Genomic DNA, 26,274 nt, shown 5'->3' on the forward strand with positions numbered 1-26,274 from the left:
GTCTCTGCTGATCCTGAATTGTTATGTGTTGTGTGGAATTGTTGAATTTCAGGAAGGAGGAGGTGATTTGGATAACCAAATTGAGAAGTTGCTGAATGTAGAGAAGCAGATGAGGCTCGCTGGTGATGTAGCAGGAACCAAGAAGGCCGCCATTGACATTCTTGATCTCTGCTTTAAAGCGGGTGCGTGGAAAACTCTCAATGATCAGATTGTTGTATTATCCAAACGTCGTGGTCAGCTCAAGCAGGTAACCTATTCTTTGACATCTTTGTTGTGTGATTGTGTATGTTTAAGTTTACGAATGAAACCATCCATTTAAAATGTTGGGTCTTTGTTTAAATAGTACTAGTACAGTGCCCAATTAGTTATTGCTGTCCTTTAATTTTTTTGTGCTACTGAGCATTTTTTAAGAGAAACAGAGCTTTGATCATGTAGGGTGCGTTTGGTACGTGGGACGGGACGGGACGGAACGGGACGAGGCGTTCCGTCCCGCGTTTGGTGCGCCAAAAATGGGTGGAACGGGCTGTTCCACGGGACAAATTTTGGGTGTTTTTGCGTCCCACCTGCCCCCCCTGGAACGGGTTTGTTCCACGTCTGTGGAACACAATGTTTTACCATTTTAAGACAAATATACCCCATGTCTTTTTCAAAAATTACACCTTCGTTCCGTCCCGTCCCGTTCCGTCCCGTCCCGTCCCGTTCCGTCCCGTCTGCGTACCAAACGCACCCGTATGGACGTGTACTTAACTATCTTTGTCTTATGATTCCTTATATGTATAGTATTTCTCGTCAATGTTACAGATTAAGAGTTACTGGTATCTCTTTTCCTTTCAGGGCAGCAAATTACTGCTGCGATTGGGATATCAGCATATCCTATATTAGTTGCTTTCCGTGATAATGTGTTTTCCAAGTTGCAATTGATTGTATTCCCAGAAGTAAATTTCTTTTATTGTTATAGCTCATTGGGCTGTTTGTTTCCATGCAGGCTGTAACTGCAATGGTCCAACAAGCGATGCAATACATTGATCAGACACCTGATATTGAAACTCGTGTAGAGCTTATTAAAACACTGAATAATGTTTCTGCTGGGAAGGTAAACTTATTGTAAAAATCTTTAATTGCCTCCATTCAGATTATGTGATTTCAACTTAAATGATTTTTTGTTTACAGTACTCATGATCACTGTTATTCATTAGATATATGTTGAAATTGAGAGAGCTCGGTTAATCAAGAGACTTGCAAAGATTAAGGAAGAGCAAGGGCTTATTGCTGAAGCTGCTGATTTGATGCAAGAAATTGCGGTCAGTATGGAATTGTTATCTTCCCTTGCCCCCCTCCTTCCTCTGGAAAAAAAGAAAGAAAGGAGAATGCATTTTACTGCACTCATTTTTAATTGTTAATCTTTGCAGGTGGAAACTTTTGGTGCCATGGCAAAAACTGAGAAGATTGCTTTCATTCTTGAACAAGTATGGGTCTAATTCTTTTGAAAATACACTTTATATTCAATACTCATTCATTAAATTCACAACGTCTTTATGTATTAGGTCTGTTCTTATTATGAGCCATGCTGTGTAATTAATTTTGCAGGTTCGGTTGTGCTTAGATCGTCAAGATTATGTTCGCGCTCAAATACTCTCAAGGAAGATTAGTCCAAGGGTTTTTGACGTTGATGCTTCAAAAGAAAAGAAAAAACCTAAAGAAGGTGACAATGTTGTTGAAGAAGCTCCTGCTGATATACCATCGCTCTTGGAGTTGAAGCGGATCTACTATGAATTAATGATACGGTATTGAGTGTTTTTATCCCTATTCTATGTTTTTGTTGTTCCGTATCTGTTTAAATATCTACCACTTTAGAGTATTTGATTCACTGTTTTGCTGCTTTGGAATTGTTTTGAGATTCCTTTTCTGTGTTCTAAAGTGAAAATAGGGATGGGTTGCATTCCCAAAGAAAGTTAGATTTTCCATTCCCGTTCCCTGATTTTGGCTCTATATATAAATTTATTGACGAATTTACCCTTAAAGGTAAACTTTGTATTGGTGCTCTAGTGTAAGCAGTTCCAACCTACTATTTTCAAACAGTAGGATGGAAATGTTGGACTGCAAAGAACAAGCATGGGGTTTAGAATCTGATATTGCCAAACACCAGCTTGGTTCATTTTCTGACATTGTTCCATTCTAATTTTGTTTTCTGGCCTGGCTCCATTCAAACCACAACTGTTAAAGAACAAAATATCTTAGGGGTGAATAACATTTTAACTTTACTTCATTTAGGTTTTTTTTCTCTCTATAAGATTATGTATGAGAGATCCATGAATCCATGTTTCTCATTTGGAGTTGTAGATGCTAGAAGGTGAATGGCTTCCACATAGTTGCGCAAATTGTTTGGCTGTCTAAATAATTAAATTGCTGATGTTCTCTTACTGATTATGTAGGTATTATTTTCACAACAACGATTACCTTGAGATTTGCCGTTGCTACAAGGCGATATATGATATTCCTTCTGTTAAGGAGAATCCAGCCCAGTGGATACCGGTAAAGCTCTCTCTCTCACACTCACACACACACACACACACACACACACACATTTTAGGAATATAATTGAGCTTCTCCGATACTTTTGTTCTAGGTCTTGAGGAAAATCTGTTGGTACTTGGTTCTGGCTCCATACGATTCAATGCAGTCAAGCCTTCTCAATTCCATCCTGGAGGATAAGAATCTTTCTGAACTTACATATTTTCGGTATATTGAACAATAGCATCTATTGCACATCTCCCTTTGCGTGCTCACATATAATATACGCTCTTCATTGACTTATGATGCCTGCCTTTGTTATTATGCTGTATAGGTTGCTGTTGAAACAGGTGGTAACTATGGAGGTCATACAATGGACCACTCTTTGGAATACATACAAGGATGAGTTTGAGAGTGAGAAGAATATGCTTGGAGGCTCTTTGGGTGACAAAGCAGCTGAAGATCTGAGACAGAGGATTATTGAACATGTAGAGTTTTTCTAAGCATACCTATCTTCTCTTTATTTAACTGTTCGGTTAGTAATTTAGTTTCTGACATGTGATACTGTTATTTCAGAACATACTTGTTGTTTCAAAGAACTACTCGAGAATTACCTTGAAAAGACTTGCAGAGCTGCTGTGCCTGAGTATCCAGGTTTGCTAATGCTGATTTGCATTTAATATTGAAATCTTTGTTACAGTGAATTATTGCAACATGCTTAAATATAAGGGGAATGCTAACAACCTTTGCGCTAACCTTTGCATTTGGACCCTCTCACTATCAAATGCCATTTGTCATTTTGTACATGAGAAAAGAAACAGAACTTTTTAATGCTTTTGGCTAGGGATTAAAAATGAAAAGAAAAAGATTACGAAGGCATTGAATGTCTCTTTATTTGTGTAAAAAAATGACGCATGGCATTTGATAAAGCAAGAAGGTCCAAATGAAAAGGTTAGTGCAATGGGCGTTGATCATTTCTCTAAATTAAAATTGGTTGCAATTAAATTAAACATTCCAATTTCCAACGCAACCCCACCCGAAGCCTGATTTACACATAAGTTGTTGTAATGAAGTATAACACATTAGTTTTATAATTTATTCTCATAATTTAGAATGGTAAATCTCACGGCTTTTATGCTGTCCGTCCTTCCACTCAATTGTCCGTTTTCTGTCTGCACTATTTTTTCTTTTCTTTTCAAAGTTTCTTATTTTTTTAATCTATAAATCCATAGGTAACTGCGATTCATTGTGAGAATCTATGGGTTGATATATGGTTTCTCTTTTGTTTTATTTATATAGACATAAAAAAAGATTGGAATGAATATTAGTAGACACTATGTATAAACGTATCATTATAATGTAATGTATTTATATATGATAAGAGTCTGATCTGTATAATCTGATGGTTTTGGGATGCCATAGCTGGACTTATTTGGAGTCTGCGATTTATCTTTTTCAATTCTAGTTTTATCTATAGCTTTGCCCCCTTCCTATACAGGAAGCTGAGAAGCATCTGTCGGATATGGTTGTGTCCAAGGCACTTGTGGCCAAGATTGACAGGCCAGTAGGAATAGTCTGTTTCCAAACTGCAAAGGATAGCAACAATGTTCTGAATTCGTGGGCTATGAACTTGGAGAAACTGCTTGATCTTGTTGAGAAGAGCTGCCACCAAATACACAAAGAAACCATGGTACACAAGGCTTCTCTGAAGGTTTGAGAAGATTCAGCATCACAAAATTTCAGGTAGAATTCTTCCGTGTATGTCTTGCTTTAAATTGGTTTTAAAACTAAAATGGAAATATAAAACGATGCCCTTAAAACCATTCTTGCAGGTAGGCCCTAATCCTTGTTTCGCGGACTAAAGCAACTTTCAGATTCAAGCATTTGGAGTAAATCTTCGTTTGATCGGGGGCAGATCAGGCATGTGCACGAAGTTGTTTTTTGTTAGCGTTATGCTTCTTGAAACTAGAAGATTGTTGTAAGCTACCAGCACATGCTTGTTAGTGGGTAATGAAAGCAAAACCTTGGATGGTATTCATTTTTTTCTCCGGGAAGAAATCGAGTGTTTCACTTCACTTGTCTATGTTCTTTGGCCTTGTTAAGATTCTTTCTTTGCTACATGGTTGCCGCAGAATGTCTCCATTAGATTTGTGCTTTCAGGGTGTTTTGGTTATGTTTAGAACGTGATTGTTTGATAGCGATAATTAGCAGAACTGACAGGGTTGATTACTCTTACCATTGTCATCATATTCACCATCATTGGAGCTGCAGTAAGTTGTTATCTATGGTCAATATTCGCAAAACCGGTTTGTTTACAATGAATTCTCAATTTGTTTTAGTTAATACAGATCTAGTTAACGCCCTCAGTACTCTAGCTGCAGCCGTTACAGCCGCAAACGGAACATAATTTGCTTTATCGGTCTCTAAAACCTCCCGAGTAAAGGTATCAACTTTTTCGACAGAAGGAAAACTACTCAAACCAGACATTACTCAGTCCATCAAATGCAGAATGATCAAGCCGTGACAAAGACTACCATGACGCCCACTTTCCTTGCCCCAAACACTCCAACACGAAATCCAAAACAGTAATAAATTGAACATTGACAGAAGATGGAGCATATCCAATTCGGGCAAGAATGTCTGGAATCATTCCGCCAAATGACCCAAGTACCTGGTAGTTAGTCCGTCGACTGCCTACAGAGCTGCCTCAAGCAAACTTTTTTGGAACTTCCGGGGGTTACCATCCGAAAATTACATCAGATACAATTTTAACGCAAACAATTAGGTTCCAAGCTCTTGATTTCTGAAAAATGAAGGGGAATTTCAAGAATTTGAAGTACTCCTGTAGAGAAAATGATACAAACTTTTCCTATATAGCCTCATTAGCGTGAAAGAGGAAGTTAAAGTTAGATTATAACAAAAGCATTTGAAATGCAGTTCACTGAAAGAATAGCCCTTATTCTTAAAGTTTTAGGTCTTAGGTGCCAATGATCACACTTCGGGCGTGATGCCACCTTGGCAGGCCCTAATTAGTAGGCTCCAGCCGAAGCTGGAGGGGTCTGTTCGGTGAGCCTCTTCTGAAGCAGAGCAATACCGTTCGGTGCACCTTTGCACCTCCGCCAAAGCAAAGCATGCCCTTTGGTGCATCCCTGCTGAAGTAGGGTACCACTATCCTGTAGACTTAAACCGAAGCTAAGTCTATACTGTTTTCTCACATTTATGGTAGTAATCAGATCTGAGAATCTGATAAACTTCCACTCTCTACACTGCTACTTCAAGAACGAATATCATGGAAGGACGAGAAAAGTATTCTCCAGTCAAAATTCTATTTGATTTATAAACTTCATAATTGTACTCATTCATGGATGTAATCATGGTGTGCTTCAGGTAATACCTTTCATGATTAAATGGTCCATAGGAGCGAGCCAAAGGGCCATGGAATCCTTGTTCGGGAGACATTTCCGTTTGTTATGCTTCTTAGAATGAAAATCATGGCGGAGGCTTATGCAACTCTTCCATGCCATTGTTGGCTCCAATGGTTCTCAGCTTCTTGATAGTCAAGTGGGGATTCACATCTTGTACCCACATAAAGTGGTTTATGTCAAGAAACATCCAAATTAGTGAAATCGAACTTGTTACGGTTTGAGTCAATCAACTAAATGGAAGGAACAAGATTGTGATTGGTGCTTTGGAAAATAAAACATCCATAAGCATCGAAGTTAGAACATTTGGGTTCTAAGACATGGTTTACATGAAAAACATCAGGTTTTTATGTATGTATTGTTTTATGGAAACTTCGGGTTTCAAAGGCACTAAATTCGAAACTGTAGGTTCAATTTAGTTTATGAATGTTTAGTTCATAAAAGAGAGGTTCCTACAAGAACACATAATGCAATATGCTGATTTAAGTGTTGTGGATTTGAGTTGCTTCGGGAACTCAAGTGTGAGAGCTTCGGGACAACGAAAGGATGTCAACGTTTCAAAGTATAAAAATAAATTATTGAATCATTAATGTCCAAAAGTGATCTTCAGGCCAATAATTTTGGATTAATTATCAAATTAATCAACTGTTGTTCACTTTTAATTAATTCAATAGATCGAGACCAAACGAGGTCGATCGTGGAAGCAAAATGATGACAGACGGGTCATATTAGCTTCGGTTGGCGATGTGCCAAGTGATAATTAATTTGCAATTAATTAGCGTAAACCAAAGTATCCCAAATAAAATAATTGGGTATGATTTATAACGTGTCAAAAATTGGCATTGGGTCGAAAAAGGTAACGCTGCCCAGCCTTATTGGGTTGGCTACGGTGCTGGTCTAAGCCCTGCAGCATGGCTGCAAGCTGTTGGGCTTGGGGAGGGTTGCGGGTGTAGCCCAATAATGGCTATGGGCTATTGGGTTGGTCATGGGGCCAGCCTAGCAGCAATGGCTATTGGTTTGGGCCAAAAGCACGAGAGCAAGCCAAGCCCAAGGCTGGTTTGCAGGTTGGTGAGGGGAAGCCTATCTGAGGCTGGTTTTCGGGTTTTGGGCTGGGGTAGGTCAAGCTCAGTAGCTCAAAGGCTACTAGTGAGTTGGGCCAAGCCCAACAAACAACATGCTTATTGCAGGTAGGTCTGAGCACGGGACAAAATGCCCAGCAGCTCTGGGCTACTGGTGTTGGGCCAGGGACGTGTAGGACAAGTCCAACAAAACTTCAGGCCTTCTCGGGTTTGGTTGGGGCTGCATGCCCATGAGTACGCTACCAGGCCAATGGCCTGGGTTGTCATGAGTGAGTTGCAGAGCCTAAAGGGCTACTGCCGTGTGGTCCAAGGTGTTAAACGATGCCGTTCCCATGTGTGCTCCACGAGGCTGGGCTACAGGCTAGCTGCGATAATCGGTGGTGGTGCCAGTGGCGACGCGGCGGCAAACCGCAGCCATGTCGCATATTTCTCATTTTTTTTTGTTTTTTTTGTTCAACATCTCTAGGGTTTGGAAAACCCTAAATTGCTTCTAATTTATTTATATGCTTTGGCTCACAAATTCCACATAGCAGAATAATAATTGCGTAATGCATGAGACGTATATATATTGACAAATATATGAATTATATATATATATATATATATTGGAAGGAAACTATAAATATAGAGGGTTCATGCATCATGGGAAATGTTTTCATGCTTCGTGGGCGTTTCAAATATCTTACTTTATTTTAATTATACCTGATTGGTAAAAAACAACAAAAGCCTTTGAATTTGTAGCAGATCTTTATCGGAAAGTCAGAATTGCATCTCCAATGCATTGTATCACGTTTAACATAGAAAAAGTAAACTGAATCAATATCATGTATATTAATTCAATAAAATTATAAATTAATCATAAAAAGAATGATTAAAACGTAATACTCCCCTGATTAAAGAATAAACTCTCTTTAGTGCAGCGTCAAGAGCGTGTTGATAACGTGTTGTAGGCATAATTTACTAAACAATTATGGAGGCCATACATAGAGGGGGTGCGGCACAAAGAGAGAAAGAGAGAGATGTGTAATTGTGAGTTGTGTGTTATTCCACCTTATTATGTCTTTATTTATAGTAATGTGGAAGGTAAATTCCTTACCCCAATAGGATTACAAATCTAATAGGATAATATCTAGTCTAAGAGGTATGGTAGAATCACATAAGGATATCTCAAATATGATACGATTTACAAGATCACATTCTTAATCTAGTAGGACTGCAACAGCATACCCAATTTTGGTTAGAATTATAAAATGGTATAATAGTTGGTTAAAATTATATTTAAGGTATAAATTAGGACTGCAACAACATTGTTGTATTCTCATACCCAATTTTGGTTAGAATTATAAAATGGTATTATAGTCAGTCAAAATTATATTTAAGGTTTAAATTTGGAGAGATTTTTTAGTGTGACCGGAACATGGGGTGGGCCATGTATCACTATATAAATGGTGGGATACGTGTGCTAAAAAGTTAATAACTTAAAAAATAACATTTCCAATCACTTATATATAAACACGTGGTGCTCGCCATTCCTCCATTAACACAAGTTAAGGTCGACCTACTAACATTAGTATCACCCATTGATCTTGGATCCCTTCCTCATGTATGCCCCATCACCATGCTACTACTCGTGCCACTACCGTGGATGCCCGTGTTTCCGCTTTGGAGACAACCTGTGACGACCTGTCCCTAATTTTCACTGTAATTTCCTTTCCGTTTGTGCAATTTGATGTTTTTACCCTTTTTGGGGAAAAGTGTAATCTGACGTGGACTTTGTTTTCGACTATTGTTTCATTTTCCTAGTTTCGTACTTAAATTGTACTCGTCACTACGAACGCGTGAGTGCATGTTAGACTCGAATCAGATCTGGAATGAAAAAGTTACGCTCCGTTAAAGTACGATAATCACGGGTATTTTGTACACATGCGTACAAATTATCAGTGTTTGAAACACTGTAAGAAATCAGATTTCCTATCCCTAAAAAGTGGATTCGTGTTTCCCGATCAACAACAAATTAAATTTGCTTTCCACCAATCACTCCCCTCCATTCTTTTTTCCCAGTTTCTCTCTTCACCACCCAATTATATTTTTCTTTCTCTTACATAACTAATCAGTGAGTTGCACACTCACACTAGTCACCAATCAATTTTCAAAATTCACTATCTCTCTCTCCCCGAAAGACTCTCTATTCACTCTCACTCTGCAACTCTCTCGAACACACACCAAACCTCACCATCGAGACCTGAAAACCACACCAATGGACTATCCTTGAACCCATGACCACAACCGTACCACTGGATCATGAGTTAACCGAGTTTTGGACGTCGAACTCGGAAGGTCCGAACTCAGTGAGTTTGAGTTCAATGATTTTCAGGCCGGGTCAAGGAGTTTTGAAGGTCTGGGAAGCTTTCTTACAACGCCCTGAGGCTCCTAGGATAAGTTAGGGAAGCTTTCATGTGAAACAACCCAGTTTCGAGAAGTGCCAGTTTTTACCGTACCTTTCAAGGCTTTTTCAGGCCACCTTTATCCACTTTTTGGACTTTTGAAAGGTATAACGTAATTCTACTCTTAATAAGCTTCATTTCCATATAAATTTTGTGAAAAATGGTTGAGAAATGAAGAAGATATGAAGGTTTGAAGTTTTTCCCAGAAATCGACGACTTTCCCCAGATTTCGGCAGTGGACGGCGGCGACAGGCGAGGACCATTGGAGAAGACAAGGGAATATTCAGCCAACTTTGACGGAATATTCTAATGGCGTCAGGTAACGCCATTAACATCTGTTAGCATTTTAACGAAATATTCCTAACGTCCGTCAGCCTTTGCCTGCGTGTGGTGGCGCGTAAGGTCATGCCCTAGGCGGCGTGTCCAGCCTTTGATTGACCTTTTGTCAATTTGTGTTGGTCCAGGACGTCAAGTAGATCGATTTCATATATTTAAACCCTAGGTTTGAGCAAACTATGGGGGGTTTTATTTAAGTTTCATTATATGTGTTATTAATAAATTAAAATAGTTATTTCACGTATAGGGGAAACGTATCCCAAGGACGTACGGGGCCAACAAGGCTCAGAGGCTACGATCCGACGATGTCTTTGTGAGTGGGCAGTTTGTTTTTATATCTATACATAGTTATAGTTTCCATAAATGCGTATTTACTTCATTTTACGCTTATATTGCCAAGTATCGTTATTGTGATATTAAATGTGATAAATGCTGCTATATGGTTGGGATATTACTGTCATGACATTCATACATATTTGTACATGCTCATTCTTACTGCACCCCAGTGTTAGTACTCGCCCCAGGGCCAGAGCCAGTCCTTCATGTGTATATTCACATCTGCACCGTTTGCTCACCTTGGATCCAAGTTAGGTGCCAGTCTTGTCGTATAGATTGCATTAGGCAATTCTGACTCGTATGTGACCGCGCCTCGGCGCTGGCCTTCACGTGATCGTAGTACTAGAGCCTATTGATTACACCCAGTCTTGTCGTACAGGTTACATTTAGGCAACTCCGACTCGTGTGCTAGCATAGATGGATGAGCAATTGTTTATACTTGATTATCACATGATTATATTACTGCGACATTTGATATATCATGACTTGGCATGTTTTTGGCCTTATTGCTATTGTATTGTTGTTTACATACTTACATAGTATGTTTTAAGGAAACTATACTTGTTTTACATCGAGGGGTTACTATGTTAAAAAAAAAAAAGGTTTTTCTTACATACGTTGTTTTGCTGACCTACTCAACTTTGTTTTTTGTCCTTCAAAGACCTAGGCAGCTGTACTCTTTGTGGCACCTCGAGAAGTCTCCAGCAATTCTGACATTAGCTCTGTTTAAGAGTATGAACTTATTCACTATTGTGTAATAAGTGTACTTTAACTAGTTGACTATTCTTCTGTAGTCGCACTGTCTATTATGCTCTGAATAATTGTGGTGGGTTCTTCCCATGACTGTGCACTCTTTCATTGTTTAGTTTAAATTAGTTCTAGTTTGGTTTTAATTTAGTCACTTTTGACTTCAGTTACACTTATGGTTACGTCACTTTCCAGTGAAGGCCATCATGCTTTGACCTCCGGCAGTTGGGGTGTGTCATCACCATTGCTAACCTTCCTACCATGATTGCTGAGGCGGTCAATCTTCTGTTCACTCCACTGTCGCTGAGGCCTTCAGAGCTCAGCTTCCATCGGCTATAGAAACTCGCCTTTTAGTGTATTTCGAGCAATTCTGCCGTGAACTGGTTGTGTGTTATAACAGGGCCTGCTCTTCTGCTCTGGGTTTTCTCGATCGTTCATCGGTTCCCAATTTGGACCAGATCCAGCCCCTGCATCACCTTAATGACCCTGGTGATGGCCAAACCCATCGGCCACCATGGACACCTCGAGTTGATTTCCCTCACTTCACTGAAGTCGACGACTTACTCGCCTGGATCTATAAGGCTGATTAGTTTTTTTTGCATTTTACAACACTCCTGAGGCACATAAGGTATTCATCGCCTCATTCCACCTTATCGGTGAACCTTTGCAATGCTTTTAATGGATGGATTGTACTCGTTCTCTCTCACGTTGTGAGGATGTCACTAAAGCTTTTTGCGGAGAATTTGGGCCCTCGAAGTTTGATGATAGTGCCGAATCTCTATTCAAACTGCGCCAAACAGGTACACTTCGTGAGTATATATCTGAATTCCAACGATTGGCTAATCGAACATCTACTTCTTGGGGGGTCTCAAACGTGAATTGAAGTATGATGTGATACTCCATAAACCTACAAATTCTCATGAGGCGATATCCATTGCTATTCAAGTGGATACTAAACTTGCTGAGTTAAAATCTTCTGTTCCTAGAGCCTTTAATGCTGCTAAACTTGTCACCCTAGCACCTAATTCCCAAGCTCTAGCTCGCCATGGTAACTTGCTGGTTAAGAAACTTACCCCAGCTGAAATTCAACATAAAAGAGATAAGGGATAGTGTTTTGTTTTGCAATGATAAATGGGTTAGGGGACATAAATGTGGGCTTAAGCAATTGCTCATGCTTGATTTGGGGGAAACAGAACCTCATGAGGAATGGGGAGAACACCAACCCTGAATTGCTTACTATGGAGTTGAGTGAGTGTGCTTTTTATGGCACTAATGACAGGCACACTCTTCGGACTATGAAAGTAGATTGTACCATTAATGGTCACCCTGTCAAAATCTCATTGGACTCGGGGAGCACACACAATTTCAGTGACTCCAAATTGCTTAAACATTGGGGACATCCAGTGCAATCCACTAAGTTTTTTGAGGTCATGATTGTTGATGATGGCAAGGTCAAAAGATTAGGTTGCTGCAAAGCCTCGACTCTCTCACTTGGGGCCTCGGTTCTCTCACTTGGGGGTTATCATTGCATGGTAGATTTGTATTCCCTCCCTTTTGGTGGATGTGATATGGTATTAGGGGTTCCGTGGCTATCTATGGTCAGTCATGTTCTATGGTATTTCGAACTCCTTACCATAGAGTTCACTCGAAACAATTACACATAGAAACTGTTCCACAAGCCTCCCATGACCCCATTAAGTTAAGAGGTATCTCTTCAGCATTTGGAGAGGGAACTTAATAACTCCAATTTGGGATTATTCCTTTATTCCATGAAGGGTAAGAAGATTGAAGCAACTGACCTTTCCATACTCGAACAACAACAACTCCAACATCTCTTAGGAGCATTTGCAAACATCTTTGAGGTTCATTCAAAATTGCCTCATTCCCGAGTTTATGATCATCGCATTCCTCTACTCTTTAGAGCACAACCCCTAAACATTTGACCTTATCATTATGGTCCTCTTCAGAAAAGGCTGTGGAGGAATTACTTGCTGCAGGGTTCATTCGACCAAGTCGTAGCCCCTTCTCTTTTCCTGTCCTCTTGGTGAAGAAGAAGGAAGGCACTTGGAGGATGTGCATTGACTACATGGAACTTAATGCTCTTACTATTAAAGATAAGTACCCTATTCCCTTAATCGATGACCTTTTGGATGAACTCTTGGTGCTAGGGGTGGGCACTTGAAACCGAAAACCGAAACCGAAACACAAATCGAATCAAACCGCACCAAACGGTTTGGTTTTGCGGTTTTGAAACGGTTTCGGTTTCAAAACCGAACCGCGGCACATAAAACGGTTTGGTTTCGGTTTTGGGTTTTCAAAACCGTACCGAAACCGAAACTGAAACCGAAACCGCACTTTTTTATTTTTATTTAGTTCATTCAACTAGGTTATACTTATACATTTGGTTTTGCGGTTCTGGGTTTGCACTTTCATTGACTGCTTCTGCGCCGCCTCCTTGCATCTTCGCATCTGCCTTTGCGACCTGGTCACCTGACTGCCTGCTTGCATCTGCTTCTGCCTGCCTGCCTGCGAGCGACTGCTTCTGCCTGCCTGCCTGCGAGCGAGTCGCGACTGCTTCTGCATCTGCTTCTGCGGCTGCCTGCGAGCGACTGCTTCTGCTTGCGACCTCACTGAGTCACTGAGTCACTGCTTGCTTTCATCTCTGCCTTGCCTTGCGACCTCACTGAGTCATTGCTTACCAGCTAATATGGTAAGATAATTTGTTAGTTATTTGTCTCAAAAAGAAGTTTGGGTCTTGAAAGATAATTTCTGAATTTATTGCTTCCATTTTCGAAATAAAATCTTCAATTCAGAGTGCTGCAATTGAAAGATAAAATCTTCAATTAAGGTGGTAAGGTTTAAGAATTTCTTTACTCACAGCTTATATTCCAAATATTCCGTAAAGATGCCCATCTTTCTACTTCTTCCCCTTTCACTTGATGAGATGTTGAACAGTTTCTTAAAAATATCATCTACAATTAACTCAATAAACTTGATTTTGAATTAATTATGTTTCAGCCATTGTCTATACGTGGGTTGTGCATCACCCAAAACAGCCGGTTGCGCTGTTGTTTTTGGGGCCAAAGGGTGGGGGCGTGATTTTGGGGGACAGAGGAGAGAGGAGAGGGGTTTAGGTGCAGAAGATCTGATCTCGTGATTTGGGGGAGAGAGGAGAGGGGGTTGGACGCAGAGATTTGGGGGCGTGATTTTGGGATTTTGGGGAAAGAGGAGAGGGGTTTAGTCGCAGAGAGTGGGTGCATGTTTTGGGGGATTGTATCTGTCATTCCTCACGAAATGGCAGCTTCCATTCTCAACCCAATTTCTCTCCCCCTCCCCTTCTTCTCCATCAAAACCCCTAATTTCCCCAATCCGATCTGTCATATTTCTCAATACACCCACCTCCCCTCTCAACGCTCTAGCTTTAGCCGGCAGCAACCCAACCAAACTAACTCAAACCCTCAAATGGGCAGCCCACCCGAACCCATCACCATCCATCCCCATCTTCACCACCTACACCACTGGTCCACCGACCCACCCTCCCTCCACCGCCTCTGCACTCAAACCAACGTCCAAATGCACTCTCTTGCTTTGTTTTTGGAATTCGTATTTAAGTTTGATATCTTTTTTGCAGCTGCTGGAAAGTGGTCGCAGAAAATTTCTCTTATGGGAGTTATGGAGGAGTTGGGGAGGAAGAACAGAGTATTCAGCAGCTGAGATTCAAAGCTGCTTTGCTTTCTTTCTCAAGTGTTTCATCAAGGAAGAAGTTGGTCAGTTAGTTCTCTATTTTTCGAGAAAAAAAAATATAACATTTGAAACCTTGAAGTTTGAACTTTAGTTGTATTATGGCAAACTTAACTTTTCAATTGGGTTGTAGTAAACTATTGTGATTGATTGGTGATCAAGTTGAATTTTAGTAGATGTGAATTATGTGATGCGTTTTTGTGCAGTTTTTTGGTGCAGTTTTGTGCAGTTTTTTTGTGCAGTTTTGGTGCAGTTGTGGTGTAATTTTTGCTGCAGTTTAGCTGCTGTTTTTTGTGCAGTTTTGGTGCTGTTTAGCTGCTGTTTTTTGTGCAGTTTCAGTGCAGTTTTTTGCTGCAGGTTTGGTACAGCTCTTGGTGTTGTTTTGCTGCAGGTTTGGTGCAGTTTTTGGTGTTGTTGCTGTTTTTGGTGCAATTTTGGTGCATATTCATTAATTAATATACAAGGAAAATAAGATCATCTTATGCATAAATATGTGTATATTTTAAATTGTACATTTTTTTCTCAAAAACCAAACCGAAACCGTTTGAAACCGCACCGAACCGAACCAAACGGTTTGGTTTCATTTCGGTTTTGGCTTCAAAACCGCACCGCACCGCACCGCAAAAAGTTTCGATTTCGGTTGTGGTTTCACTCGAAACCGCACCAAACCGCACCGCGCCCACCCCTACTTGGTGCTGTCTACTTTTCTAAATTGGACCTACGATCTGGATATCATCAGATTCTAATGCATCTTGGAGATATGGAAAAGATTGCTTTTAAAACTCATGAAGGTCATTATGAGTTCTTAGTTATGCCATTTAGGTTTACTAATGCTCCGGCCACCTTTCAAAACTTAATGAACGACCTGTTCAAACCATACCTCATAAAATTTGTGCTAGTTTTCTTTGATGACCTCTTGATTTATAGCAAATCTTGGTCTGATCACTTGGCACATTTGAAGACTATTTTTGAGGTATTACAACATCACCAGTTGCATCTTAAAATGTCTAAATGTTCCCTAGGGTAAAGTAAGGTGGAATACTTGGGGCATATTGCATCCAAGGATGGGGTTGAGGTTGACCCAACCAAGTTGCAGGCAATTAAGGATTGGCTTGTCCCAACAACTGTCAAGCAATTAAGGGGTTTCCTTGGTTTAACAGGTTATTACAGGAAGTTCTTTCCTGGTTATAGGGGAATTTGTCAACCCTTGTATAACTTAACCAAAAGGGATGCTTTCCAATGGTCTGATGCTAAGTTAAAGGAAGTGATGCTTTCCCCACAGGTCTTTGCCCTTCCTGATTTTTCTAAGCCTTTTGAAATCGAATGTGATGCCTTAGAGTTGGGAATTGGTGCAGTTTTACAACAAGGTCGAAGACCAATTGCATTTGCTAGCCAATCACTCGGACCAAGGAACCAATCGCTATCCACCTATGAAAGGGAACTCATTACTATAGTATATGAAGTGAGGAAATGGCAAAACTAACTTCACGGGAGGCATTTTATTATCAAGACCAACCATAATAGCTTGAAGTACTTTATGAATCAAAGGGCTAATACACCCTTCCAACATAAATGGATCTCTAAACTCTTGGGGTTTGATTATGAGATTCAGTACAAAGTAGGACAAGACAATGTGGTTGCAAATGCATTATCAAGGGTTCAAGGTGTTGCCCCACTCCAAGACCCAAGTTCTGTTGAGTCTCTTGAATGTGCCTACATTTCCTACCCCTATAGTGGTTGGTTGGATGACTTAAGAAGGTTTAATGAAGGTGATGAATGGATCTTGTAGAAAACAAAGGAAGTCAGGGAAAGTGCTCATAATGGTGTTGGTAGCGCTACCCTTGGTAAAATTTCCATTAGGAACAGCTTCTTGTGCTATAAGAAACAGATTGTGTTAAGTCCTGATTTGGAGTGGATATGCAATCTCATTGAGGAATATCATTCTTCTCCAGCTGCTGGACACCAAGGAGTGGTTAAAACATATCATAAATTGAAAAAACAGTTCTATTAGCAAGGAATGAAGAACCACATTAGACAATTTATTGATGCGTGTCACATTTGTCAACAAAACAAATGTGAGACAACTTCTCCCCAGGATTGTTGCAACCCTTGCCTATCCCAACTAAGGACTGGACTGATATCAACATGGATTTCATAGTTGACCTTCCACTATGCAAAGGAAAATTTGTGATAATGGTGGTGGTAGATAGGCTGTCTAAGTACTCCCACTTTATGGCTTTATCTCATCCCTACATTGGTTCCACGGTTGTCCAAGTATTCATTGATAGTGTCTTTAAATTGCAAGGAATGCCTCACTCCATAGTTAATGATAGGGACCTCAGCTTTATTAGTGCATTCTGGAAGGAATTTTTTAAGCTCTAGTAGTCTAAACTTTGTATGAACTCGGACTATCACCCTCAGAGTGATGGACAAACTAAGGTGATGAATCGATGCCTTGAGACTTATCACAGATGCTTTGTGGGGGAACAACCTCGAAATTGGGTTAAATGGCTTGCTTGGACCGAATGGTGTTTTAATACATCTTACTACACATCTTCAAAGTTTACCCCCTTTGAACTTGTGTATGGATACCCTCCACCACATATGACTGCCTATGAACTAGGTACGACTAATGTGGATGCAGTGGAACAAAGTCTTTTGGAGAGGGATAGGGTGCTATCTGTGGTCAATTCCAACTTGGTGAGGGCTCAAAACAGAATGAGAATGCAAGCAGATAAGAAGAGGAGTGAGAGACAATTTGCAATTAGAGACTCAGTGTATTTGAAACTGATACCATATCAACCGCAATCACTGGCACCACACGGTTATCACAAGTTGCAGCCGAGGTATTATGGTCCCTATGAGGTGATAGAGAAGATTGGTCCAGTTGCATACAGATTGAGGCTCCCTGTGGAAAGTAAAATACATCCAGTGTTCCATGTGAGTAATCTCAAGAGGCAGTTGGGTTCCAATAATGTGTTGCATTCCACACTCCCTCAGGTTTTAGAGGATGGACCATCTCAGACCTTTCCACAGAAGATTCTAGCTCGAAGGATTTATAAGAAGGGCAACTCAGCAGGTGTGCAATTGCTGGTCCAGTGGGTTGATTAAGAAGAAGCTGATGCCACTTTTGGGAAGATTTTGATGATTTCCAAGCCGAGTTCCCAGAATTTCTCCGAAACCCCGCAACCTTATCACAGAGCTACGGGGGTTCTTCGCCATCGCCGCCTGTGTAAAGCTGCTTCTAATCCCAGCCTACAAAAGCACAAACTATAAGGTCCACTGCCATAGGCTAGCTACAACCCACCTCTGCCTCTTGCCCATTGGTACACTGACGAGACGAGCATTGGACCCTCGACTACCCGCCATTCTTTACCTACATCGAGCTCTTCCTTTCCGTTTTCGCCAATCTCATCGACCCACAAATCGGTCACCTCCAAAAGGGCTTGAAATACAGCTCAAACGCAGTGCTTTCCTTCCAAAGAATCTCGGTTATCTTATCAGATTTGTGCCTTTTGTATGGGGTTTATCGATTTAGTAGGAATTGGGATTCGATGAAGCGAAAGATGATCTGGGTTCTGGTGGTTTGGTCGCCAATGCTTATTATTGTAGACCGTTTGCATATCCAGCACAATGGGTTTTTGCTTGGGATTTTGTTGATTTCGCCTTCGCGTTTGGAGGAAGGGAGGGACTTTACTGGTGGGCTTGTTTTTGCTATGTTGTTGTGCTTCAAGCATTTGTTTGCGGTTGTGGCGCCTATTTATTTTGTTTACTTGTTGAGGCATTATTGTTGGAAAGGATTGGTGAGGGGTTTTTGGCGGCTTTCGGTTTTGGGGCTGTTGTTGTGGCTGGCTGGTTTTACATTGGCATATGGCCCGTTTGTGTATCATGGGTAGGTAATCTCTCAGGCTCTGCCTTTTTGTTTTTGAAATGGTTATTTGCATTCTTCATATTAGTCTAATCTGCTGCTATGAAGCAATCTCAGAACATATTAACATTTGCTTGTGACTTGTCGCCCAAACAAAGAATAGCTTTGGATTTGTTTTCCATAAAAAAATGGGATTTTGAGGAGAGCTGAATATATGTTAATACTTTGTAAACAATTAGTAAGAGACTTATAGTTGTGCCATCTCTTCGTATTGTGTTTCATGTATCTTACTATTGGAAATCAAGACCATCTGGAGTCGTATCTTTATTAAGTGGATTAGTCGATAGTATTGCATTAGCGTCATAAAGCCATTGAGCTTCCTAACAAAAAGTAATGATGTACTATCATTTGTTCTCTGAGCCATACATAAGGAAAGACAGATTTTATTGACAGAATATTGAGCAAATAAGGATTCTTTCTGCTGTTAGAAAAGCAGATGAAATCTCAAAGTAGAGCATCTTGAAATAATTACCGAACTGAAGCAGCTGCAGCTGCATTAGGTTTGGCAGGGTAGAACGTATAAATTGAATGTTGCTACCCATGGCTCCCATAAAGTTATAAACCATGCAAGAATGGTGCAGGATGTAATGAGCCATCTCTGTGTGGCCTAGAAGTTAGTTCCATTGATGAGGTTTGGATTATGTATACGAACTGAAGTTACAGGATCTGAGGTCACACTCAAAGTTGGTTTGAATGGTTTATTTAGATTCTTATGAACATGAAACTGAATAGAGGATGTGTGTGTGTGTGTGTGTGTGTGTGAGAGAGAGAGAGAGAGAGAGAGAGAGAGAGAGAGAGAGAGAGAGAGAGCTATGTTTAGGCTTCCCTGGGCTGTAGCACGGGACAGTTCTTGCCCAATCAAAACTCATTAAACTAATTATAGTGCCAGTAAGCCTATTAAACTGATTATCATTCCATTTTTACTCTACACTCTCCTCTTTTCAAGCCATAATTGGTGGTTTTTTCATCACATAATTGGTTGTCTTTGGTTATAATTTTTTCCTTTTTTTTTCCTTAAATAATATTAGCCCAACCCTCTGAAAAATCCTAGCTATGCCCTTTCTTGGGTCTATCATTTTGCATTAAGATCTTCACATTTTGCCACGTTTTTTGGGTGGTATGGACGGAGAGTAATTAGAGGAATTTTTAGGGAGAAAGGGGCGAGGAGGTGGATCACTTGTGGTATAGGGTATTTGGGTACCCCTTTGGTGATGGGATCTTCAGAGTTTTGGTATAGTTCTTTTGAACTAATGATTGAAAAGCTATTTGCTTTAGTGGTTTTTATTTATTTATTTTTATTTTTTTCACTTGGTATGATAAAATAATTATGGTTATCCTTTTATTTCTTGTAGAGTAGTAGCTTAGAATGATAAGTGGGCGTATAAAAATAAAATGATTTTTTCTCTTGAAGTATATATATGTTTCCACAATATTCGGAGCTAATGACATTTTTTTTATGTATATCCATTTTTTGACGTTTCCTGGTGATGATTTAGGATGCTTTCTATAGCATGGAACATAGTTAGGGAAGAGAGGGATGAAAATTGAAAATCCTGCCACAAACATCCAAACCTTAAAATGTTGATGAACTGAAAATGTAGGAACATAGATATTCCACCAATCTACTGTTACTCATATTTAATAAAATGAAGTGAGGGAATTAACCACGCCAAAATGGTTATTCATTGATGTTGCTCTCTGATCATTTAATAACAGTTTGCATACATCTTGGACAAGTCATTTAATTTTGGGATGTGCTATCCAAACACTCAATTTTACTTCTCACACACCCTTTGTTAATTTCTGTTCGGTGATCTTCTTCAATTTATCTGATCTAACGGCCGAAAATTAGAGGGATGTGTGAGAAGTAAAAAATGGTGTATGGATATCACACCCCTTAATTTTTCTTGTGCCTCAATATCGTATGCCATCATATTTTATTCGTGCGTAGGGCATTGATTGTTCAACATTACCTTGCAGATGCATCATGTTATCCGTCACATGTTTCATTTTGGCAGGGGACTTTGCCATGCCTATTGGGCGGGCACCAAATTTTTTGGTGTTCTATATCATACTAGATAAAGTGCTTGCTTTCGTTCTTGGAAGACTTGATTCAACACTAAGGCACCAGCAGCATCATTCACTGGTGGGCTAGTTGGAGATTCATCCCCTTTTGCTGTACTAGCTCAGGTAATTCTTAATGGGCAACTGGAAGGAGGTGCAATATACTAGGATAACATTTCAGTTTATCAAATCAAATGGGCAAACAAAACTCCTCGGTTGGATGGTGCTGCTTGTTGACTGTTCCGACATCATGTAATTTTGAATAGGCGGTAGGTTTATAGTCAGCTCTCTATAAACCCTACGCTCTAGAACTAGCAAAGCAATTAAGTAACTAAAGACTTCCCAATGCCCAATTCAATTGTTTAGCTTGAGCGTACGACCAAACGGAAGGAAGAAAGCTCTTCACCCCCTGTTAGTATGTTGAGTGCTCTTGATTGATGAGAAGATATATTCTATTTAACGTATTCAGAACTAGGTTATTTTAATTGAGAGATACAGTTTTTTATTTCTTCACATTCTTAAATGTTTTGAGTGGGGGTTATCAGCTTCAGGACAGCTACCAAACTTTTATGATAAGGTTTCAATACATCTTCAAAGACTTCAATGTTAGGGAGTTTTGACCGAAGATTATTGAAACTGAGTATTTCTAATTGATGGAAGGAAAGAACAAACCTTTGCATGATTGGATGTCCGTAATGACAAAAAGAAATCATTAAACTATCTGCTTTGATTTGGTATTCTACAAGTATATGATTGGATGTCCGTTAAGCCAAAAAATTAAATAAAAAATCATTCAGATGTATTGCTGTTTAGATTTTTTTTTAAAAAGGTTTATCTGCGCCATATGATTTCAGCTTTCTTTATATCAAAATTTCCCCAAAATACGGTTAACGTGTAGCAACAGTGTGTGTAATAGTATTCAAAACAAAATCTTAATATGTTGGTTTCAGGTGCCGCTCATACATTCATAATTGTGCAGTATTTTCTATGCAGTTTCCTGCGAAGGTTTTATTGCTAGAGTACCCAAGCCACTTCTCTCTCATGAATGGTAGATACAAATATTAATACATGAATTAAATGGAGCATCCTAATTAGCAAGTTGTGTAATGTAAACGTTTATGCGTAGTTGCTGATCACCAAGACATGCATTTAAACTATTTACTGAGTAGCTGCTCTGACCTGGCATTTTATACCCGATTCGATCCGACTCGTTAAAATTAGTGTTTGGGTGAGTGCTTAACGGGTTGGGTTGTTAATGGGCCAATCCGTTAAATAACGGGTCATTTATTTGGTAAAATGATTTCATTAACCTGAGAGAATAAAGTTACACTTAGAGTATATATATATATATACACAAGAGGTAACCACTAAGGTAAGAAAAATACAACAAACTATAACTAACTAATAGATTTCTTAACCACTAAGTAATATCTAGATGGTATAGTTACAATATTACCCTTTATATCCCCGCTCAAACGAAACTGGGGAACTCGAAGTTGAAGTTTGTCACGAAGAAGATGAAATCTGGATTTGGACAGAGACTTTGTGCAAATGTCAGCTAGTTGATCTTGTGTACAAACAAAGTGCACAAAAATTTGTTTTGCCAAGACTTTCTCCCGAATATAATGATAGTCTATTTCTACATGCTTGGTCCGAGCATGAAAAATAGGATTCTTGGCAAGAGATATAGCATAAATATTATCACACCAGAGTTGGGGAGAATTAGGCAAACAATAACGAATGTCTACTAACAACTGACAAAGAATTAGGCAAACAATAACCAATATCTACTAACAACTGACAAATCCAAGTAATCTCAGATGCAATGTTGGCAAGAGATCGATACTATGCCTCTGTGGAAGATTGAGCAACTGTTGGTTGCTTCTTAGCACTCCAACTGATCAAGGAATTGCCCAGAAAAACACAATAGCCCCCAGTTGATCTTCGATCAAGGGCACAGCCAGCCCAATCGGCATCTGAGAGTGCAGTGATGGTGGGATTTGAGAACACTTGGAAAACCATAGGCCAAGATCAATAGAGCCCTTAAGATACCTTAGGATTCTCTTTACTGCCTGAAAGTATGAAATTATGGGTTGATGCATGTATTGACAGACAAGATTTACTGCAAAACTGAGATCCGGTCTTGTCCATGTAAGATATTGGAATGCACCAACCAAGGATCGATACTAAGAGACATTGTCAAACAAAGGAGATTCATGATCAAGTTTAGAGGTGCTAAGTGGTGTACTACAAGGTTTTGCACCAGTCATGTTGGCTTTGGATATCAGATCCATGACATACTTTGTCTGAGATATGTAAATGCCCAAGGAAGATCTGTTGACTTCAAGACCAAGGAAGTAATGAAGCGGGCCGAGATCCTTGATTGGAAACATAGAGCTGAACTGTTGAATAACTTTGCTACATTCAACAGAGTTTGGTCTAGGTACCAAAATGTCATCAACATATACGAGAATGAAAACCACAGCAGAGTTTGGAGCCCTTTTAATGAACAAAGAATGAGCACTATGAGATCCTTGAAAGCCAAGAGATTTAAGAGCATCATGAAGTTTCTCATACCAAGCTCTTGGAGCTTGTTTTAAACCATATAATGATTTGTGCAAATGGCAGACATGAGATGGCTTTGTGGGATCTTCAAAGTCGGGAGGCTGATGCATGAAAATGGATTCAATGAGTGTCCCATGTAAGAAGGCATTGCTAACATTGAGTTGGTTTAAAAACCAATCATATTGAGCTGCTAGGGTAAGGAGAAGTCTGATAGTAACCGGTTTAGCTACCGGACTGAAGGTTGTTGTGTAATCTAAACCTTCTTGTTGATTGAAACCCTTGGCCACGAGCCGAGCCTTGTACATGTCGATAGTGCCATCGGGCTTTCTTTTGATTCTGAAAACCCACTTGCAGCCTACAATGTTCTGGGATGAAGATTTAGGGACAAAAAACCATGTGCCGGTGTTGATAAGGGCATTGACTTCTTCTTGCATTGCTTGGCACCAATGAGAATATTTTGAGGCTTGAAGATATGTGTTAGGTATATAATCAAAGGATAGATGAGATGGTAGAAGGTGTTTAGTGGCAGTGAGGGCTTTAGGCTTGAAGATGCCAGATTTAGACCTTGTTTGCATGGGATAAGTATTAAGAGGTGGAATGGGATTGTTGAGAGGAGGTTCTGCAATTGCCACAGGAGAATGGGAAACTAGATTCATTGAAGAAGACGGGGTAGGTGAAGGTGAAATTGTAGGTTGAGGTGATGAAGACAAGGTAGGTGAAGGTAAAGGTGAAATTGTAGGAAGTGTAAAGGTAAGATTTAAGGGAATGGTTGATCCAGAGGTGGGATGTGGGATTGAAGGTGGAGAAGGTGATCTATAGTGAAATGGGAAACTAGATTCATTGAAGAGAACATGCCTTGAAATGTACAATCTGTTGGTCGCAGGATCAATGCACTTATAGCCCTTATGATTTAAGCTATAACCAAGAAATACACAGGCCTTACTTTTAGGATCCAACTTGGAGAAGGTGTAAGTCTTTAACCATGGGAAACAGGCACATTTGAAGACTTTTAAGAAATTGTAGTTTGGTACTCGATGATATAAGGATTCCCAAGGAGATGGTCTTGATGCAGTTGGCAATCTGTTAATAAGATAGATTGTTGTGTGGAATGCTTCAACCCAATATATGTGAGGTACCTGAGAAGCTGGCAATGAAGTACAAGCTATTTCAACTAAATGGCGATGCTTGCATTCTGCACACCCATTTTGTTCAAGGGTGTGAGGGCAATTGAGTTGATGTTGAATGCCATGTGTAGCTAAAAACTTGGAAAACTGAGTGCTCAAGTATTAACCACCAAAATCAGATCGTAAAGCAATGATCTTTGTACACAAAGAGTTTTCAACTAGAGACTTGTATTGCATAAAAGTAAACAATATATCAGACTTGTATTTCAAAGGATAGAACCAGCAATATTGAGTAAAGTCATCCACAAAGATGACATAGTATCTGAAACCTTGACAAGAGGCTATAGGTGATGGTCCCCAAACATCTGTGTGGACAAGTTCTAGTGGCTTGCTAGTTGTACAAGATGTAGAAGTAAAAGGAAGCCTAAAACATTTTCCTAATGCACAATTTGAGCAAAAAGACTTATTTATATGAGAAAAAACTGAAATACAAGATCATGATGCAAGTTTATTTATGATCTTGACATAAGGATGACCTAATCTTTGGTGCCACACATCCTTTGAAGCCTTGACAGATGTAGTGAGTGCAGTATGATAACCATTTGTAGAAGAGTAGTAATGGAAAGGATAGAATCCTTGCTGGACAGGTCCTTTAAAACGCATCATCCTCGAAGAAAGATCCTTCACAGTGAAGTGAGTAAGATAAAGATGCAGAGAACATTGATTATCAATTAGAAATTGATTTGCAGAGAGAAGATTATGTTTCAATGTAGGCACATACAGTACTTTATTAAGTTGAAAAATACTAGATGAGATATTCAAAATAGTGGAACCATAGTGAGTGATGGGCAAACCTTTGCCATCTCCAATGTATACTTATTCTAGACCAGTGTAGGCTTCAGGATTTTGCAAGGCTGCATAGGAGTTTGTTATATGAGATGTTGCCCCGGAGTCGACAATCAAAGTGGGATTTGAGGATGAGCTGTTAGCAACCATTGCTGAGTGAGAGGACTTTCCACCATAAGCCGGATTCATGCAATGAGGACAATCACATGACTCATGATCAAATTGATGACAAATTTGGCATGAATTCTTCTTGTTGTAGGAGGAAAAATTTTGTTGACATCCACAATTATTACGGTGATTGTTGGTGTTTGAGCAATTGTTATTGCTCAATCATGGATGATTATAAGATCTGTAATTGCCACGATTGGAATTGCCACGATTGTAGTTGCGATCCATTCCACGACCTTGATTGTTAAAGGAAGAAGGGGACTAAGCAACAAACGCCTGAAAGTTAGGGTTTGATGCTGGAAGTGGAAGAATTTCGGCAGAGCTGTTGAGAGCTTGAAAAAGAGATGATTCTGATGTGGTTTTCTTGCGGTTGGCTAATTGGATCTCTTTGCTAAGTAACAGACCTTGTAACTCGTTAATAGTTGTCGATCCAAGACGAAATTGAATGGCATCAATAAACGAATCATACTCAGGGGGCAGACCATGAAGAGTGATAGAGATCAGATCGGAATCTTCAACCGGAGAGCCGGCATTGGCGAGGGCATCAGCAATTGCCTCAATTTTCTGAAGATACTGAGCAGCAGTTGAATCTCCTTTGGTAAGATTACGAAGACGAGATCGAAGCTCATGAATGTGAGATTGAGAGGCCGTGGCAAGTCGAGATTCCAATTTCACCCAAAGTTCACGAGCAAAATGTACACCAACCGTATAGGGAATTAGGGATTCAGAGAGTGTGGAGTTGAGCCAAATGAGAATATTTTGATCATTCTCATACCAGGAAACAAATGCAGGATTGATAGTGCAATTTCCCGAAGAATCAAGAAGAAATTGAGGCGGCACCACCATAAAACCGTTAATGTGACCGGTAAGGTTGTAACGACAAAAAATAGGAGCAAATAAAGCATTCTAGGTCAAGTAATTTGTGGTTGTGAGCTTGATTGGCACCATGGATCCGATGTTTTA

At 39.8% G+C, this 26,274-nt stretch overlaps 2 protein-coding genes across 6 annotated transcripts in view; both read left to right on the top strand.

The window, feature by feature from the left end:
* LOC126627823 (26S proteasome non-ATPase regulatory subunit 12 homolog A-like) overlaps positions 1-26,274 on the top strand; it is an 83,185-nt gene that overhangs the window by 934 nt on the left and 55,977 nt on the right. Inside the window, exons 3-13 of one of the 5 annotated variants that reach the window (XM_050297381.1) lie at positions 53-247; positions 986-1,093; positions 1,197-1,301; positions 1,410-1,466; positions 1,588-1,784; positions 2,433-2,532; positions 2,627-2,739; positions 2,846-2,999; positions 3,088-3,165; positions 4,010-4,254; positions 4,344-4,586. In XM_050297381.1, coding sequence (XP_050153338.1) covers positions 53-247; positions 986-1,093; positions 1,197-1,301; positions 1,410-1,466; positions 1,588-1,784; positions 2,433-2,532; positions 2,627-2,739; positions 2,846-2,999; positions 3,088-3,165; positions 4,010-4,228 — 1,326 coding nt within the window. In that variant the 3' untranslated portion in view covers positions 4,229-4,254; positions 4,344-4,586. Of the gene's footprint in view, positions 1-52; positions 248-985; positions 1,094-1,196; positions 1,302-1,409; positions 1,467-1,587; positions 1,785-2,432; positions 2,533-2,626; positions 2,740-2,845; positions 3,000-3,087; positions 3,166-4,009; positions 4,255-4,343; positions 4,587-26,274 lie in introns of those variants that run through there. The other 4 variants (XM_050297382.1, XM_050297383.1, XM_050297384.1 and 1 more) reach the window with 4 other exon arrangements.
* LOC126627850 (probable dolichyl pyrophosphate Glc1Man9GlcNAc2 alpha-1,3-glucosyltransferase) lies at positions 18,171-21,290 on the top strand. The gene is made up of 2 exons (XM_050297433.1): positions 18,171-18,508; positions 20,525-21,290. The coding sequence occupies exons 1-2, from the start codon at positions 18,171-18,173 to the stop codon at positions 20,697-20,699; spliced, it is 513 nt and encodes a 170-aa protein (XP_050153390.1). The 3' UTR covers positions 20,700-21,290.

Source organism: Malus sylvestris, chromosome 7, assembly GCF_916048215.2.
Source record: "Malus sylvestris chromosome 7, drMalSylv7.2, whole genome shotgun sequence".
Classification (NCBI taxonomy): Eukaryota; Viridiplantae; Streptophyta; class Magnoliopsida; order Rosales; family Rosaceae; genus Malus; species Malus sylvestris.

Coding starts and splice junctions, on each gene's coding strand:
- LOC126627850 (XM_050297433.1), top strand. CDS start 18,171: ATGAAGCGAAAGATGATCTGGGTTCTGGTGGTTTGGTCGCCAATGCTT. Junction 18,509..20,524: donor GGCCCGTTTGTGTATCATGG/GTAGGTAATCTC, acceptor ATTACCTTGCAG/ATGCATCATGTTATCCGTCA.